The sequence below is a fragment of the Penaeus vannamei genome, chromosome 22, assembly GCF_042767895.1.
Source record: "Penaeus vannamei isolate JL-2024 chromosome 22, ASM4276789v1, whole genome shotgun sequence".
Classification (NCBI taxonomy): domain Eukaryota; kingdom Metazoa; phylum Arthropoda; class Malacostraca; order Decapoda; family Penaeidae; genus Penaeus; species Penaeus vannamei.
In genome coordinates, this window is record NC_091570.1 from 6086653 (window position 1) to 6099152 (window position 12500).

At 37.8% G+C, this 12500-nt stretch overlaps 1 protein-coding gene across 7 annotated transcripts in view; it reads left to right on the forward strand.

Moving 5' to 3' along the window:
* The window catches only part of LOC113816492 (kinesin-like protein KIF3B), a 28148-nt gene that overhangs the window by 13613 nt on the left and 2035 nt on the right, over positions 1-12500 (forward strand). For 6 of the 7 annotated variants that reach the window (XM_070136476.1, XM_070136475.1, XM_070136478.1 and 3 more), the window contains 10 exons: positions 740-872; positions 1500-1690; positions 1845-2024; positions 2187-2384; positions 2520-2743; positions 2922-3027; positions 3983-4105; positions 4533-4738; positions 5362-5440; positions 11830-12500. The exon at positions 11830-12500 is cut by the window's right edge and continues 2035 nt beyond it. In XM_070136476.1, coding sequence (XP_069992577.1) covers positions 740-872; positions 1500-1690; positions 1845-2024; positions 2187-2384; positions 2520-2743; positions 2922-3027; positions 3983-4105; positions 4533-4738; positions 5362-5440; positions 11830-12500 — 2111 coding nt within the window. The remainder of the gene's footprint in view (positions 1-739; positions 873-1499; positions 1691-1844; positions 2025-2186; positions 2385-2519; positions 2744-2921; positions 3028-3982; positions 4106-4532; positions 4739-5361; positions 5441-11829) is intronic. The other variant, XM_070136479.1, reaches the window with a different exon arrangement.

A 12500-nucleotide genomic window follows, 5' to 3' on the forward strand; every position in this document is an offset into this window, starting at 1 on the left:
TTATCCTTATCCTTATCCCTATCCTTATCCTTATCCTTATCCTTATCCTTATCCTTATCCTTATCCTTATCCTTATCCATATCCTTATCCTTATCCTTATTCTTATTCTTATCCTTACCCTTACCCTTATCCTCTCCCCTCACCCTTACCTTCATCTTCATCCTCACCCTCACCCTCGTCCTTATCCTCATCCTCATCCTCACCCTCACCCTCATCCTTAGCCTTAGCCTCATCTTTACCCTCACCCTCACTCTCACCCTTACCCTCATCCTTATCCTCACCCTCACCCTCACCCTCACTCTCACCCTCACTCTCATTCTCACTATCACCCTCACCCTCATCTTTATCCTTATCCTTATCCTTACCCTCATCCTAACCCTTACTCTCACCCTCAACCTCACCCTCACCCTCACCCTCACCCTCACTCTCACTCTCACTCTCACTCTCACTCTCATCCTCACCCTTAATCTGACTCTCACTCTCATTCTCACTCTCGCCCTCACCCTCACCCTCACCCTCACCCTCACTCACGTTCACCCTCACCCTCACCCTCACCCTCACCCTCACCCTCACCCTCACCCTAACCCTCACCCTCACCTTCATCACTATTTTCATTCTTATCCTTATCCCTTTTCATCTACCTCAAAAAGTAATCCACCTCTCTCTCCCTGTACTTTTCTCACTCACAATTGCAAAAAGGGAATAAGAAGATAAGAGAACCCATGTTTTCTCTTTACAGGGAGACAGGTTGAAAGAGGCAACGAAGATCAATTTGTCCCTCTCAGCTCTGGGAAATGTAATCTCAGCTTTAGTGGACGGCAAGAGTACTCACATCCCTTACAGAGACTCCAAACTTACCCGCCTTCTGCAAGGTTAGTTTTTGTTGTTCTAATGTTTTCACGTTTCTTGTGTATACTGTGGTACATTTGTTTTTTAATCCTCTGATTTGGTATGTGCTGGACTATACAAGGAGAGGTTTTATTGCTTTATTGAAAAACTTTCCTGTCAATATAGGGTTAATAGTTTAAGTAATGCTGCACTAAATGAAGTACATTTACCAACAATGAAAAGAAATACTAATTAATTTGTACAAGGTGAAAGCTACATTACAAAATTTAATGGGAAAATCATTCTTAGATCAATTCTAAACTTCTCTTTTCTTGTATGTTTCATTCATTGTCATACAAATTTGTATAATAGAATTTTGAAATCAAATGGTTTTATGTAAAAGATAAATTAGAAATGAATAAACAGGTGGAGATTGACACTTGTATTTCATTGAAGTAGTTATTAACAATTATTATGTATGTGTGCTTGTTTTTAATACTGGTATTCTTAGAAAAAAAGGTATATGATCTTTCTGCCTGCTATCAAACCCCAAGAGTTATGCCTAGATTAAGGCCCTTGCCTGATTATTTTAAGATAACTGAAGTGTCTTCACACCTCTTCATAGTAAAGGAAATATCAGATTTTATCTAATTTTGTCATATTCTTTATAGATTCTCTTGGAGGAAATTCTAAAACTATCATGGTAGCCAACATTGGTCCTGCCAGTTACAACTACGATGAGACCATCACAACCCTCCGCTATGCCAACCGGGCCAAGAACATCAAGAACAAGCCCAAGATCAATGAGGATCCCAAGGATGCCATTCTTAGAGAATATCAGCAGGAGCTTGCTCGATTGAAGGTACCAGATTTTGACTGTTCTTATTACTTCTTATTTTTTTGTTCTAGGGGTTTTGCTTTCCTTGTTGACATATATAGGCTGAAATGGTGAATGAGCATTTTATATATTTTTCACAAGGATTTTTTTTGTAACAAAATGCAAATTTCCTGAACAGGCTCAATTAACGCAAAGAGGAGGAAAAAAGAAAAAGAAAAAGAAACAAGCAGAGGGTGATGTGGATGAAGCTGAGGAAGAGGAGGAAAGTAGTGTGGATATGGAGACCATCCTGCAACAGGAGAAGGATCTGGAGGATGAGAGGAATCGCATACAGAATGACCAACATATGATAGAGGAGGTAAGTTTTGATTTTTTGCTTTCCAGTGATTGCTGTGTGTTTCATGGTTACCTTTGAAGAATTAAGAGTGTTTAAGGACATTAATGCAAAATGGATTTTATTATTATTATTTTTAGTGTTGTTACTGTAGTATTTTTACTTTTTAATATTTACAATTCCCAGGAGAAACAGCAATATTTAATGGACATGAAGAATAAGGAAGCAGAAATAGTGGCTGCAAAAGAAGCACAGGAGAAGTTGATGGGCAGGATTAAGACAATGGAATCCAAGCTACTTTGTGGAGGCAAGAACATAATAGACCACACTAATGAACAGCAGAGAGCTCTTGAACAACGGACGCAAGAACTGTTGGAACAGAAAGTAATGCTGATAACTTGTATTTTTTGGGGTGGAAAAAGTTTTGTTGTTAAACAATAAGAATAAAAAGATGTAGTTAATGTTACAGTGAGATTATTTATGAATGTTACTGATTGATATGTGCACATTGTATTGCAGAGAAGAGAGAGAGAAATGCTGCAGTTACTGGAGAAGGAGGAGGAATCTTCATGTGAAATTGCCTCCACCTTTTCTTCACTCCAGCAAGAGGTGGAAGCAAAGACACGTAAATTGAAAAAGCTCTTTGCCAAATTACAATCAGTAAAACAAGAGATGGGAGACCTGCATGAAGAGTTTTGCAGAGATCGTGTGGACCTTCAGCATACACAGGATGTTCTTACCAGGTCAGAATGGACGCAGCTTGTTCTTGCAGACATTGCTGTAACTTTCCCATTTCAGATGCTTCATTTTTTAAATGTTTTATTTATGAATTTGACAATGTTGTCATCATATAAAATAAAGTGTGTGGTATTCATTAGTACATCCTTTTATTTATTCCCTGTGTTTTCTCCTCCCTTACAGAGAACTGAAACTCAAAGCCCTTATAATTGAAAACTTTATATCCCCTGAAGAAAAGCGCAAGATTCTGTCTCGTGCATATTTTGATGAGGATGAAGATGTTTGGAAGGTAAGTATACCTAGGAAAGAAAAGGAAGATCTGGTGTTACATGTCGTATGTACTCACTGTACTTCATTCTTCTCATGTGTTTGAAATAAGCATTTTTGAACTAATTTTGAGATCTTTTTGGAAAGTGATGTTATGATTATAGCATACAAAACAGAATAGGAATATGTTTCCTTTAAAGTCTATAAAGAAGACACATCTGTTATTTGAAATTAAGGAAAGATAACTGTTTTGGGCTACATTTATGCCATACTTTTGTGATCCTTTAAATGAAAAATAGCCAGAGATGTGTTTATCCATTTTAACCCGTTGGATCCAGTTTTGTCATGGAAATCATGGGGCCGAAAATATAGGCACTCGGTTATGTAAATAGCCAGTATCTGGGTCGTGCGGCATGTAGGCCGGGTGTACTCGGTTATGTAAATAGCCAGTATCTGGGTCGTGCGGCATGTAGGCCGGGTGCACGTGAGCACTCATGAGCGGTGACAAGAATGTGCCTCCCCATTGCAAAGTTATTTTGTGTAAACTCAATTTTTTTTTTTTTTCCCATTTTCCAGTGTCCATATTTGTCTTTTGATTTGCTTTATCCAGATGGTAATAACTTATTTTCCTTACACAGACTCCATATCATCTCTCTCTGTAGTAGAGAACTCAGTGCAAGAAAAAATATGGAACATTTGGTTATTTGTGTCATATACCTTGTTTTTTCATAAGTTTCAATTTTCCTTAATGCAATCGGCTCGGCCTGTCACAGTGGCCAGGTTTCTGCACTCATGGTGTGGCGTTTCCATCACCCTGGCCTTTTCTATTGACAGTAAGCTCGTGTCACCTGGCCCGCAGCCATTTTGTCCGATGATGGCATGTTCTCATCACCTGGCCCTCGACCCAGATTTTTCCATGACGGGACCGTAAAGTCATCAGGATTGAAGGGGTTAAAATTAGTTTTCATTACTTTCAGCTGCGACCGGTGGTTCGACAGACAGGAGGAACTCTGAAGAGGCCAGTATCCTCAGCCTCAAGAAGACCTACCTCCGAATACGCCAAAATGCAGGCTTCGCTTGATCATAACCCAAGATACAAAGTGAGTTTGCAAGATGCTAATTGTATTGTACTTTAAAGATTTTGAGATACAAATGAAAGTAAGGTCAAATAGGTAGAGAAATTAATAACTTGGTACATTTGAGATGATAAAGGATGGACATCTAGATAAAAGTTCCTTTGAGAGGGAGGTCAGAGTGAGTATATAGAGGATTTTGAATAAAAGAGGGGAAGGAAGATAGAATAGACCTCAAATGATATGAAATATCAAGCAGAACAGAAGTCGATTACCTTTGAAAAGTGGATATTAAAAAAAAAACATGTTTCAGCTAAGGGCTAAGGTACCCTCAATGGGGAGATTAACTTCAGTAAGGTTTTATAACGTTTATGGTTCTTTTTATAGTGCATCATGAAAGCAGTCTATTCTGATTATTTCTAGAAACACTAATGGTAAAAAAAAATATTTTTAGGGAGAAAATATCATGGTAGTGGAGCTGGACCCAGCTGTTCGCACAACAAGAGACTGGGAGGGGCCTGTCGTTGCCCCTCGTGTTGCAGCAGCATTAGAAGCCGCCCTCATGCCAATAGATGATGACCTGAGTATCGATGCTTCCCTCGCGACCCTCAACCGCTCCCAGGCTGTGAGGTCAACTAGAAAGGGGAAGACCAAGGGAAAGTGAGTACTTCGTTCTGTAGTAGAGTCTTAGAAATCTGTCTTGTCTATGAAAACTCATAAGTGCAATTTCTGTTTCAGAATGAGGCACCTCATAGCCTTTGAATGTTCTCTTCTCCCCCCTTTATTTTACTGTTTATTTTCTGATTGAATTCTTTCTAGTTATTCCTATTATGCATTCTACAGAATTTTTTGAAATTGGCTTTATTAAAAGAAAGGAAAGTTCATGCTTGAGAAGAATGTATAAACTATTCTTCTGATGTTTTTTGTTGATAACAGTCCTTCTGAATGACACTTCAGAAATTCCAGACTAACGAATGACTGTCTTCAGGGGAAGTTGGAGTCTGTGGGGAATGCTGTTATCATTATTTCCAGCAGCATTTTTGTATTTCCTGATGAAACGAATGCATTTCATATTCCTTTTGTTCGCATCTCATTTTTCCCTTTTTGTTATTTGTTTTCAGGGGCTTTGTCCCTAATGGTTAATTTCCCTTTCATTTACCTATTGTTTAAGTTCCTCCCTTATTATTATTTTCTGTTATTGTCAAGATGGAGCTTAGAGAAGCGGAGGCTTTCTAAATCCTATAAAAGAATCCCTGAGTTGACCTGTTTTCCAACATTTTCAGGTTGTCCACATGTGATAATGATGACATTGGTGCTGTGATAAAAAATTACAAAGAAACCATGAGTTCAATCATTCCTGAGGTACTGGAATTTTTTTTTCACAAGTATTTTTATTATCCTAACCAAACTGGGAATTGGAAATGTACAGTTTCTCAAAAAAAGAGAGAGAGAGAAAAAAAGCCTTTGGAGCTAACCCAGATGTGCGACTTGACATGTCTCCTCTGTAACCCGGATATGTGATCTTCTGTCTTCGCTTTTAACGTGAATGTCTTCCATTTGTTTCTTGCAATACCCTTGGCCTCCTGACTTAAGACATGTTTCTCTCACAAACTCCATGCCCTAACCTGTTTCACCTTGCCTCAGTCGCAGCTTTTAACTTCGCTGAGGATAATAGCCTGCGATCTTCAAGGTTGCTGCATTGACATTTGTTTACTGGATCTGCTATTTCTTGTTTTTTTTTTTAAAGATTTCATTATGTAATGGATTGGGAGGAACTAATGTTTTGAAAAGTAGCTGATGACATCCTGTGATTTGTGGACTTCCTTCCCTTCAGTTTTGGTTCTGTGTTGGTAATTTTTGTTTATTTAATTTTTTTCTTTGTTTCATGCTACAGCTATATGGTTTTTATTTCTCATTTGTTTTTTGTGTTTTTCTCTTTCTTATTTTGTTATAATTCACTTTCAGGAAACTATGTAAATATTTCATCAGAACAGTATACTAATTTGATGTATATTGTACAGGGAAAAGGATACTGGTTTTGGGAGTGGAATGACCTGTTTTATTTTCATTTCTTCAAGTGAGAGAATGTGCCTAAGTCAGATTTCTGGAATGTATCTTGTATCTATCTCATTGGTCTTGTGTTGCTCTTATATATACAAAATGTTATAAGGGTGAATCTTGATTAACACTGAGGGTTTTTAATTCAGAACTACTAACATTATAAATGCTTATTAACAATTTATGTATACACATATATGTATATGTTTGCAATCTTTGTAAGCTATTTGTAGTTTTATGTGTAGGATAGTCAATTTCTATAGAATTAGCAGTGATAATGTTTACTTAGTTTCTTTTAATTAATTTATTGATGATGTTTATGCATTTTGAAGTAAATTAGTGTGATTTTTTGTATGTCGGATAGTATATGTTTTTTCCTTTACAAATATCCTTCCATCTTCCAAACATAACTTGTGTCCACAAATGCCATAAAGCAAACTTAATCTTGTAACCTTTTGAATACAAAAGTCACATAGGCCTAGTTTTTAGAGCACCAGAGACATCAGAAAGAATCATCTAATATTTTATTATTTTGATATGCATTTGTACATGTACCTGTTCTTTTGGCATTGCCACGTCAGCTTGGAAAATGGAACACCAAACTGTAGCAATGAATAAGAAGATATGTGGGGAGAATTATGCAATCCTTATAGAGAAAAACATAAGCCATTTGAAAAGAGGAGTACTGTACAAGTTATTACATATTATCATGTGATGCAACAATATTGTGGTTCTGCAATAATGAACAAACAAACAAACAAACAAAAAAAAAACATTGGTTTCTTTGCTGGATTTCAAAATGTGTCCAAAGATATCATTTTGTTTAAAGTTTTGCAGATCTTGTCTTGTGTATGATAAAGGATTTTGATAGGGAATAACATATTTGTCTTGATAGATTATTTAAATGGATTTTGTAATAATAGGCAATTATGAAGATAGATTGTAAGTAAGTGTAATGATGGAAAAGAAGTTGGGAGATAAGAAAAAAGATGAGGTGGAGGGTAAGGAGGATAAGGAGGAGAAAAGAAGGAAAAGAAGAATGGGAAGAAGAAACGAAAGTGTGTGAGGAAGAGCAAGATTAAGAAGAGTAAATGGATGAGGAAGGAAGAGGAATGGAATAAGAGGAAGATGAGAAAAAAGAGGAAGAAGAGGAAGAAGAGGAAGAAGAGGAAGAAGAGGAAGAAGAGGAAGAAGAAATAGAAGGAATTGAAGGAATAGAAGGAAGAGGAAGAAAAGGAAGAAGAAGGAGGGGAAGGAGGGGAAGAAGGGGAAGAAGGGGAAGAAGGGGAAGAAAGGGAAGACGGGGAAGAAGGGGAAGAAGGGGAAGAAGAGGAAGAAGAGGAAGAAGAGGAAGAAGGGGAAGAAGCGGAAGAAGGGGAAGAAGGGGAAGAAGAGGAAGAAGAGGAAGAAGAGGAAGAAGAGGAAGAAGAAGAAGGAGGAAAGAAGCTAAAAAGATGGAAAAAGGGGAAGGAAAGAAAAGTTCAGATATAAGATTATACTGGTTTCACTGAAGAATTTCCAAGAAGCTTTGCCAATTTGTTTGATTTGATTGGTAACTCTGCCATGAAGTGATTCTGAGGTAGCGCTTTGTTTTACATTTTTGATTTGATCTCAACTGCAGTACTATCAAGTGATAGAGATTGAGTCAGTGGTTAAGTGGTGTATCCCCGTGTAGATCTGTGACGGGGAGTTGAGAGTGGGGTCGGGAGGGTGTAAGTGAAAGACGGAAAATGTTGCCACTCAGGGTTTATTGGATTTTAGGCTGTCCTGATAAGAATATTTGATATGTAGCTAAGAACTTTTGTCTTCTTAAGATGTCTGATGCATTTTACGAGTTCATGGTAATGGCCAGAGCTGAGAACAACCCTTTACTTTTTTTGTCCAGATTTATACGTTGGTATCTTGTGATAGCTTTAATCAATAATTCATACTAATTTGGTGAGTTGTTTGGCAAGATATGCCCTTTAAGTGTTGGCACCATACAAGAAATTGGAGTATCTGGAAGGAAGGATTAATGATGTCACAAATGCACTCCATCACCCTGGGCCTGTCAATGGCTCCTATCTTAAGCTTGTGCCGCATTCTCTTTCTCTTTTTATTTTATTTACTCTCTCTCTCAATCTGTATTTTCATTCATTCAACTGTTTACTCCCTGTTTCTCTCATTTTTTCATTAATTTTTTCTTTACCTCTAATTAATTAATTTTCTCTCTCCTCTCATTCATTAATTCTCTCTCTCTCTCTCTCTCTCTCTCTCTCTCTCTCTCTCTCTCTCTCTCTCTCTCTCTCTCTCTCTCTCTCTCTCTCTCTCTCTCTCTCTCTCTCTCTCTTTCTCTCTCTTCTCTCTCTCGCTCTCTCTCTCTCTCTCTCTCTCTCTCTCTCTCTCTCTCTCTCTCTCTCTCTCTCTCTCTCTCTCTCGCTCTCTCTCTCTCTCTCTCTCTTTCCCTCTCTCTCTCTCTCTCTTTCGCTCTCTCTCTCTCTCTCTCTCTTTCGCTCACTCTCTCTCTCTTTCGCTCTCTCTCTCTCTCTTTCGCTCTCTCTCTCTCTCTCTCTCGCTCTCTCTCTCTCTCTCTCTTTCGCTCTCTCTCTCTCTCTCTTTCGCTCTCTCTCTCTCTCTCTTTCGCTCTCTCTCTCTCTCTTTCGCTCTCTCTCTCTCTCTCTTTCGCTCTCTCTCTCTCTCTCTCTCTCTCTCTCTCTCTCTCTCTCTCTCTCTCTCTCTCTCTCTCTCTCTCTCTCTCTCTCTCTCTCTCTCTTTCGCTCTCTCTCTCTTTTTCTCTCATTGATTAATTGATTTATGCTTTATCACTTTACCCCTTTCTCTCTTTCTTTTTCTTTCATTTGTTCATCCATTTGCTGTCTTTATGTGTCAGCTGCTGGCTCATGTGATTTTTCTGGCTTACCTTCATTGGATTCCTGAATTCTGCAGCTACTCCTCATTTCTTATACAATGCATATCTTTTGTCAGCTATAAAGCATAAAGTTAACTGAAGAATTGAGTAGATCTCAGGAAATATTAGTTGATTAGAATTCAGATATGATGTTCGCATTTGCTGAATGCCCTGTGATGACATTAAGACATCAAGTGGCTTTCTAGGATTGACATTTAGATTTGTGGCTGGGTGCTTTTCAAGGTTGATTCCTGGTAAAGCTACTTATCAGATTAAGTTCACTTGGAGAAAATTATAGATTGATGCTGAAGAATAGGTTTGCAAATTATGGAACTGGCCATCACCTTCAAGTAAAAACTATTAGAGTGGTGGTAATCATGCAAAACTACTTTTTGTGAGAAACCAAAGTAAAAGAAGAAACATTTTCTTCTTACATAAGATAATCTGATGTTGCTGGACAACATATATATATATATATATATATATATATATATATATATATATATATATATATATATATATATATATATATATATATATATATATATATATATATATATATGCATATTCCTGTCTTTGAAAATGGAAATAGATTTGCCAATTTGGTCTCTGGACAGGTACTAGCCAACTGCATGGTTCTCTAGACAGACTTTTCCTCAAAGTGAAAAGTTATATGCAACATGTCACATCCTCTCTTGCTCTCTTATATTCATTTGTAATGCTAGAAGCTTCATCACTGTTGCAGTAAAACAAAATTCATTTTTTACACTCACAATAATAGAAGTATTACAGTATTATGGAAGGACAAAAAAGTTTTTTTCATACGTGTTTAGGAAAGTAAACAAAAAAGAAATTATCACCAATGAAAAAGCATGAAATGATAAGTAGGAGTTAGGCAACCTGTGTGTACAGCTGCAAGTGCCACAGCTTAACCCATTAGATCCGCAGGCTACAGTGCCACCTGGGCCAAGATATGGGCATTAGGCTTACTTGAGCAGCCACTCTGAGGGGTGTGCAGCTTGTAGGTCAGGCGCACATAAACACTCACGTGCTGTGTCTCCAAACCTCCCCTTCGCAATTTTATCTATTTCTGCTTATTCATTTTTGTTTTTTTTGCTACTTTCCAATGTCTATATTTGGTATCTGATTTGCTTGCTCATGGACAGTACATTTCACACTTGTTTATCAATGGAAATAATGCAATAGCCCCTTCCGAGATCATAAATGAGTCTAATCACCCTCCAAGGGCTTTGTGCACTCGTGGCAAGTCATTTCTTTCACCCTGGCCTTTAGCTGTTAAAAGTTCACATCACCCCAAAGCCAAATTTTCCCATGATGGCATGTTCATGAATTTGACCCTCAAGCCAAATTTTTTCATGATGTGATGGTCATGTCTTCTGTATCATATGAGTTAATGCAGCTGTACTGCTCTGGGACACATTGGAGCCACTGCAATGTGTTCACTGGACACCTTCTCCCCATTCCTGTTTTGACTAGGAAGTCAATATCTGCTTGTTTAATGTTGCTCCCTAAAATCTACTCTCTGTAAGGACTTACTCTTCTACTGGTTCAAGGCGATAAAATTGTGAACCATGTTTCTGATTTTAAAGAAAACTTAATAGAATAATGGAGTAATTATTGTAATTGTGGTGATAATTGTCATCATTATTATGTAAATGAAGAGGTTACTCTTAGAGAAATAAAGAAACACAGAATTCCAGTTTTTCTTGTCAGATAAGGTCTAGTACTTGTTAAGTTTGTGTAGCAACCACGCCTTGTAATGTTTTTACCCAGTACAGTTGTATGGTTTGCATAAATGAACCCAAAGGACTTTTGTGAGAATGTGGCATGGCATAGGTGCAGTCATATATTTCCGGTAGTTGCTTGCCTATGTGGCATGACATAGGTGCAGGCATATATAGCCAGACGTCACTTGCCTTAACTCAAACATAAAATCTTATTAAAATGTGCTCCTCTTTGAAAAATTAAGTGTTCAAATCAAGATGCCCAACATCTAGGATTTTTTTATTTTTTCCAAGGAGAAGGCAACAATTCATTGCCAGTGGCTTAATGATCATTGTCATCCATATCTTGATACTTCAGGACCAAGACTTGACTGTTGGCATACTGCTACCTTGGTATTGTTTCTTAAGAGCAGGGTTACTAACTGAAATGAAGAAAATGGGTGCAACCCTTGTAATTTCGTCAATATGTACACATTATACATATACATACACATGCATAAGGAAATGTATGTATAACATTCATGCATGGTGCATACATAAAGTAAATTGGAGACTTGGAAATTCTGCTTAACAAAGTTCAACATAATAAGCAAGTTTCAGTGACCGATTACAATAAAATGCTGCTTCACAATGAAATCTAATAATGTTTGAACCTTATTAAATTCCTTTAAGTGCATTAGCTGAGTTTGATGGAAAGTAGCATGCCAAGTTAGAACTTAAGTGTGGGAGAAGGAAAGTTCAGTAATTATATAGTTTTCCATTGTTATGGTTATTTGTTGAATCATTTAGATATTAGGAATGTAGGTAAGAGGAAGGATTAGAAAAGGATTCTTTATGTTATATGTATTGAAGATTTGTTTGTTAAGGTAGAAGATAAATCACAAAATGTAGAGAAAGAAACCCTCTCATCACCAGCATAGTATCTCTGATATTTCATGTACAGGCTTTTTGGCAGGTTATTTGTAGTCCCTTATATCTTATAGTATTGCTTATTGGCAGGCTATTCTGAGATTGACACTTGTTATTAGACTGTCATTATTCACCTTCTGATATGTTTGCAGATTCAAGAGTGGGATACGCCCCCCATCACAGGTGCCGGACAGCTCTTTGTACCCAAAGTCCCGCGGTCTGGTTCCCAAGTAACCAGCCTGTGGGCTCCCAGCTGCTCCGAAATGCTTGAAGATGACTATGATGAGGATCCCAGTTATTTTCCATGTAGAACCAGAGACTCTAGAGGAAAGTACAGTCGGCCAAACCAGAAAACAGGAAGTCAGGTTGATGTAAGAGAAGGTCTTAATGAAAGAGAAGAAGGTAAGTCCTCTTTGGAGAATAGCACAGCAGAGAGTCACCAGTTGGAGGCTACCTCAGAAAGTCAGAGAGAATTCTCAGCGCAGAAGCAGATGAGTTTAGAAGAATCTCTGGTTCTTGGCCTGGAAAAGGGAACTCAGCTCGTCCTAGGGCCTTTTGGAGCACGTCGCACCTGTTATCACTATAGGCCTCAAGTCAAACGCTGTTTAACATCATTAAGTAGAAGTAAACCCAGAAAGGTGCTACTCAACTCCCATTGTTGTGTAGATAAACAAGATACTTCCTGTTCTTATTCTTCCTCTTTAAGTCATCTCTGCCAACAAAGCCAACCAGATCACAGAAGACTGTGTCCCAGAAAGTCGAGTGCAAGTAAGAGTGATTTCCTTCACAGAATATGGTGTTATCATATGTCAAGAAGTTCTGT